This window comes from Aulonocara stuartgranti (genome assembly GCF_965226115.1).
Source record: "Aulonocara stuartgranti genome assembly, chromosome: 3".
NCBI lineage: Eukaryota > Metazoa > Chordata > Actinopteri > Cichliformes > Cichlidae > Aulonocara > Aulonocara stuartgranti.
The window spans coordinates 49,485,361-49,492,056 of NC_138941.1; the positions used below are offsets into that span (position 1 = coordinate 49,485,361).

General features: G+C 42.0%; 1 protein-coding gene across 1 annotated transcript; it reads left to right on the forward strand.

Annotated features, from left to right (window-relative positions):
* Positions 1-4,087: 4,087 nt before the first annotated feature.
* Positions 4,088-6,696, forward strand: LOC309703280 (uncharacterized protein). The gene is made up of 2 exons (XM_082528035.1): positions 4,088-4,946; positions 5,396-6,696. The coding sequence occupies exons 1-2, from the start codon at positions 4,290-4,292 to the stop codon at positions 5,513-5,515; spliced, it is 777 nt and encodes a 258-aa protein (XP_082384161.1). The 5' UTR covers positions 4,088-4,289; the 3' UTR covers positions 5,516-6,696.

Here is a 6,696-nt window from a genome sequence, read left to right on the forward strand (position 1 = left end):
CTGGTAGTTAGAATGACTCGGGGGTGTTGATTCATTTAAACTAACATAATCATCCTGCTGCAACCAGGTTTCTGTAAGGCAGAGTAAATCAATTTGTTGATCAATTATTAAGTCATGTACTAACAGAGACTTGGAGGAGAGGGTTGATCTGATTTCTTCGTGTTGGTGTTGTTCCCAGATCATCATACTAAATGTTGTTCCAGGATCAACATTGCAAGTGACCAATCAGAATGTTGTGACGTCATACTTTTGCAACTTCGGGAAAAACCGGCGTAAAACAAAACACTGTACTTAAGCTGCGTGAAACCGCCTCTGTCCGCCGATCAACGGACCCTGACCCTAACCCTAACCCTAACCGTAACCCTTTAAGAATTGATATTGTCATTGCAACATTGGAATTTCATAAATGCACGAATGGCTTGGCGCGCAAAGGAATAACGTCACAACAATGTGATTGGTCACTTGCAATGTTGAACCTGGAACAACATTTTCATGATGGTCTGGGAACAACACCAACACGAGGAAATCAGATCATCCTGGAGGGGAGAGACCTAATATTTAATAATCCACATTTCACTGTTTTACTCTTTGGTTCAGATGTGGATACTGTATTGTTCTTTCTTTGTGATTGTTTATGTTTAAGTTGTTTGTTGCTGGTTTTTAGTTTGTTTTTTGTCCTTTTGGAAGCTGACACAATCTCAATACAAAAATGTTTAAACTGGACAGAAAATGTTCATACTGGTGCTGTGAAGACTACAAGAATGAGATACATGTCTGTTTCTTAGCAGCCAAACACACCTGATGAGCCACACCATCCTCAGCCTCCACCTCTGCTGCCTCTCCAACTACATAGCTGAAGATGAAGATGAGCAGCATCATTGTGTCAGCTGAATACAGCACCTGCAGAGAGGGAGCACAGACATGTGAACCAGCTTAGAGCCGAGCTCAGCTTTGGACCAAAACATAGAAAAAAAACAAGCAGTAACAAGACCATAAAAAAAAAAAAAATTACACATAACATATAATGTAATTGCAAGGAGGTATTTCTGTAGTCTATTGATACTAGATAGTAGAAAAGGGGTGGGATTAACTAAGCTTATGCTTCTTCCTGCTCCTTTTTGAACATGAACGTTATTTGGAGTTGTGGTTGCTCGTTTTCCTTTTGTTTTGCTTTGTTCATTTGTCTCTTTTAATTCTATTTTGTTGTACTTTTTCAACATGTTCAAAATAAAGATTCAATCAATCAATCAATCAAAAAAGCAGTGAGAACAACAGATCAGTACAGCTTTGACCTGATGTGGGGCCTCAGATTGCTAAGATCATTGCTGAGGGATTCCCAAGATGCATTGGGTATTTCTTCTTCAGTCACTTTTCTCACTCACTATGTGTTAACAGACCTCTCTGCATTGAATCATACTTGCTATTAATCTCTGGCTCTCTTCCACAGCACGTCTTTTATTGTCTTTCTTCTCTCAACCCAACTGCTCACAGCAATTGGGAATTGAGAGACCTGATGACCAGTGATGGACATTAGATCAATGTTAAAATTGGATGCAGTTTGTTTGCACTAACCAAAACAACTACCATCTTCGTCTCATGCAGCTGCCCTGGCACCAGCTGGATGCTCGCGGCCAAAGCTGACAGGAATAACAATTCTGATAACAAGACTGTTGTTGTGACGATCTTCCTTCCAGGCCACCTGCATTCACCAAAGATTGACTTTTGCCTAACCAGGTGAAGAGACACTTTCTCTCGGCTAAACATGGAATTCACACACGCGTGTACACTGTTACAGACCTTCACTCCCCCCCCTCCAAACGCTATGTTGTGAGATGTGACGATTCATGTGCTATGTGCTGAGGTGTTTTTTTTCTGTTCTCAGACTGATTTCCCTGTTGGAGCTCAGTCTGGGGGGAGTTCTTATTTTCTCCTCGCTTCTCCTGTTCATTTCATTTCACTACATGTTGTACTCTGTATGATTGTGTATGTGACAAATAAAGGTTGTTTGTTCGCTCAAGGCTCACTTTCTGTCAGGGGCTTTCCCGTGTTGCACAGGAGCACGTTCAGTGAGAGACTGAGATTACCAAAAAGCAACACTGACCGACGCAGGAAGTCATTTGTTAAATATCAACACTTCACCGAGTTCTTTTGATTCCTCAGAGGCATCCGATGGAAGACACACTGTTCATAGGCCATTTCACACTTTATTCTATCACAAATTTACTTCTAGAAGGGAGATGCGTCCTGCATGACACAGTGCCGCTGATCTCAAAATGGTGACGCAAGCTTAACAGTTTTATTACCAGCTCTCTTATTCTAGTCTAAACAACAGTGATCCAGTAACTTTCCACTAGAAAATGGTCCCGTGTTATGTACTTTTTCCCAGACAAGTGTGAGTGAGAGTCTACAGCATTCTACCCCGCAACGACACGTAGTCTAATGCCTTTATTTTTCTGGGCTGTGTCCACTTAATACTACATTATATAACTTTATAGCACTTATTAATAAAAAGCATAGCATTATTGAGGCACTTCAAATAATTACATCTCAACACTCCTGCCTGTGGCCATAATAATGTATTGTTTGGAGTTTAGTCTGTTACTGTTACTATTTTTACCATTTCTTCTTGGAGCAACTGTAACCCACATTATTTCCTTAGGGATTAATAAAGTATTCTGATTCTGATTGTTTCAGGATGACCTGCCATAATCCAATCACACATCTGCTTGCCTCTATGTTTTGCTCGTTTCTCCTCCTCTTCTTTTCTCTTTTTTCTAAACTGAGCACCTGATGACTTTGAACTTTTCTTGTCCATCTTCCACTGGTTTTAATTTTGCACTCCAGTATGAACACCCATCCCCCAACCCGATGATCACTACAACATAACCTAGACCTACACCTTAGTTCACAGATTCACTTTGTCTAAGGTGTATTTCTGGGATTTCGCACAACCCAGGATTCAAATCATGAATACACAATGGGCTTGGATTTACAACATTATGAATGAAATGTGCTCTATTTGGAAGCAGCCAGCCCCCCTACCCTGTCGACAGGTTGTGTGTGAGACTTTAAATCATCAAACTGTAAATTATTAATTGTTCTTAATCCCTTTACCTCTAGTCGTAAAGTGTATATTTATTTTCTTACTCTTCTTATATTTAATGTTTACTTGCACTGCTGTAACTGGAGCCTCGTCGTCTCGTCTCTCTATATACTGGACTGTAGCGGAGATGACAATAAAGTTTACTTTGACTTCAGCAGCGAGCAGGTGCACCGAGGACTCTCGAGCTGCTCACGCATAAAGAATTTAGAAAAACATACAATGCAAGGGCACATTAAGTGCAAATTATAAGTTTTTATCATAATTTCTGGTGTTTTTTTATTTATTTTGCGAGCTAGTTATAAGATGCTGCTTCAGCCACCCAGCCTCCCCCTGGTGCCCGCCCTGTCCTCCCTGTGCCGCAAGCAGCAGGCGCACCTCGCACACGGAGACGCCCTTACTCCTCGCAAAACCGACCGGTGCCTATTCCATCCCCACAATTCGCTGGCATGATGTCGGGCAGCATGTGTGCGAACAACTTTTTTTTGCTCGTAATGCGCCCCCACCTGGATGCCACCCTGGGCCACCGCCCACGTCGCCCATATCAAAAACCGCTACTGCTTTCCGATTAGTAGACAATCTGCTGACCTCCTGAGCCTCAGTCACCAACACATTAGCAGAAGTCATATGACCCTTTTTTTTTTTTTTGCTCTAATGGGGTGTTAAACGTATGCGTTCTTGATTAATCAGACCCAGTCGTATCAATGACCTCATAGTACTGTAAAAACCCAATAGAGCATCGGAAGTCTCGCACTGCAGGCTCCTCCAGTCAAGTCTGGCCAACACATTTTAAAAGTTGGCTCACCGTAATTTTTCCCACGTAAATTCATGATAACAAATTATTACGATTATTACGATTATTATTATTATTATTATTATTATTAGTAGTAGTACTGGTAGTATTGTCTACAGTGTTTATAGCATCACTGAACAGAAAGTGATGATCAGAATATGTTTGTTAATATTAGCACCTTGTGTTACGTCTTATTGCCAGCTTCAGTTACACGGGGCAGAAATCTATTTAGGCTAGCGCCATTTACAATGCTGGTGTATGCCGGTTGGGCGGACCCTGACATCACATCAGTTCATGCGCATGTAGCAAGCCTTTCTCTCAGTTTCTAAACCTAACGGAGCTTCGCGATAACGCAGAAGATTGATAACGGAAACACTTCACTGTCATATCGTCAGGATGAGCCTTTCATCAGTGTTTGTGTTCTTTCTTCTTTTTATCTGTGAGGGGTTGGGAGCACTGATCCAAACCACTGTGGGGGCAGATGTCGAGTTTCCGCTCTCAGAGGAGTGCAGGAAGGGAGAGGGCACACTGTATCAGCGGCTGGATGATGCCAGCACTCAGCTCATCGCATCTCTAAATGGTTACTGGAAGCCAGGACGAGATTACACTGACCGTGTGGTCGTAGGACGCGATTGGTTAATCTTAACAAATGCTAACTTCAATGACAACGGACATTATGAGTTTACCTGCAACAGGAAACACTTGGAAGCTTACAAGCTGGAGGTATTTGTGCCCTCTGAAGTTGCTGTATCCCAGGGTGGGGATGCCATCCTCCCGTGTCGCTCCGTCACAGCGGGCCAGTCGGTGAAGTCTGCGCGCTGGAGGAGAAACGGGGAAGTACTGCTGGAGCTGAATGGTCGGACAGGGGAAATCACATACGGGGATGACTTTAACAGAAGCCGGGTATCGATACCATCTGACTGGGACCGACGGGCAGACCTGTCCCTCACCATAAAGGGAGCTCAGCAACAAGACGGAGGAGTTTATTACTGTGATATAGAGAAGGCCGAGAAACACCGCTCTGCTGTCCGCCTGCGAGTGCGCAAACCACCGGTAAGTGCACCACACCCTGCTCTGTCTTGCAAACCGATTGATTTAGAGCAGAAACGCTTTAAATACAACATCTGCATTTGATGCCTTGATGACTTTCTGAGTGTGAATAATTTTACCACTAATGTTATTGTCTCAGGGCGACTCTGCTGTGACAACGGTAATTACAACAACACTGATCTCTGTCCTGGCAGCAAAGACTCACAGTTCAGGTTTTAACTATGTCATTCAGGAATTTAACAAGATAACAGGCACCTACAGGTGATTTTGTGGCTTAAACTGGGATTAACCCCTTTTTTTCTAGTCAGATCACAGATTGCACATGAACATTTCATCTTGATGTTTTGCTGTAAACTGTGTGATCTTTGATTTGCTGTAAACTGAAAGGCATTTAAAGTTTAAACAAACTGCACTGACTAACACCGAGTTTCATGTTTTCTTGCCGTCTGCAGGAGTCCTACCACTGGATATGGATCACAATCATCATAACAGCAGCTGTGACATCTGTGATTGTTTTTACTCTCAAGTTCTTTTGGGGCTGGAGAGAGAAGACCAAGGGTGTACATGCATGAAGAGAGCAGAGGAGACAGTGTCCGAAACAGTCCACTAAATGACCAATCATTTATAATCAGGAGAAAAGCACATCTCTAAAAATTGCCCTGCCAAGCCTTCTGATGTTATACTGCCTATAAAAATGAATAGAAATAGCTTTTTGTAGTGCATTACTTTTAGTACCAAAGTCCAAACCCAAACCTTTATTTCACTGTGTAATGAAAGTCTTCATGGCAAAATAAACAGCAGATATCTGCACACTGCTAACTTACAGTGTAAAGATAAAATACACACATACAGAGATTTCTTTCTGACTTTTGACTTGCTGATTTATTTGTGTCTTCTTCTTCTTGGCAGCTCTTCACTTGGTACAGTTGAAGGTCTGCCCTGAGAAAGAAGGTATAGCTTGGTTATAGCAACAGCTAATAATCAATTTTTATGATTTCTTCATAGATCTGTAAGAGGCTGAAGCTTATAGTTAATGAATGCAACAGTCTGCGTTGAGTAGTTAAATTTATTATCATTGTGTTGAGGACAAAAGAGTCTTCAGGCCTCCAAAAGACCTTTTAAACCTTTTAAAGGTTCCAGGTGCCACCAAGTGTGACTGAGCAGGAGACTGAATGAGAAATAGTGACTCAATCCCCTACTTAGTGGAGTCCTATACACAGACAGAAACATCTTTAATGAAAAAGAGAGCAACAACCAGGATGAGATAGACCTTTGACCTCTACATGTGGAGTCAGGAGTTTACATCCATTCATCATCGGCATAAATGTCATGACAATTATATATAACAAAATGTATATATACCCTTCTCACCCTGGACACAGTCTGTTTGACCTGCTCCCCTCAGGCAGGAGGCTCCGGTCCATTCGCACCAGAACCTCTCGCCATAAGAACAGTTTCTTCCCCTCTGCTGTTGGACACATGAACAATAACCGTATGACTGTTCCCACCACTAACACATGACCCTACGCTGTGTTCACTGCATCATTCCATGTTTGGCACTGATCACCACCTGCACTCATGTCATGTATATATCTATCTATCTACTTAGCACTTTTAATTCTTATTCTCATTTTTATTTTCATGTCTATTTAAGCTTAATTTATAACAGTATGTTTGCACTGAAGCACCGCAGCAATTTCCTAATGTTGTAAACCCGCTCAACATTTGGCAATAAAACCCTTTCTGATTCTGA

Excerpts from the sequence above, each read along its gene's own strand:
- LOC309703280 (XM_082528035.1), top strand. The coding sequence starts at position 4,290 with ATGAGCCTTTCATCAGTGTTTGTGTTCTTTCTTCTTTTTATCTGTGAG. Across the intron at positions 4,947-5,395 it reads TGCGAGTGCGCAAACCACCG|GAGTCCTACCACTGGATATG; the intron begins GTAAGTGCACCA and ends TGCCGTCTGCAG.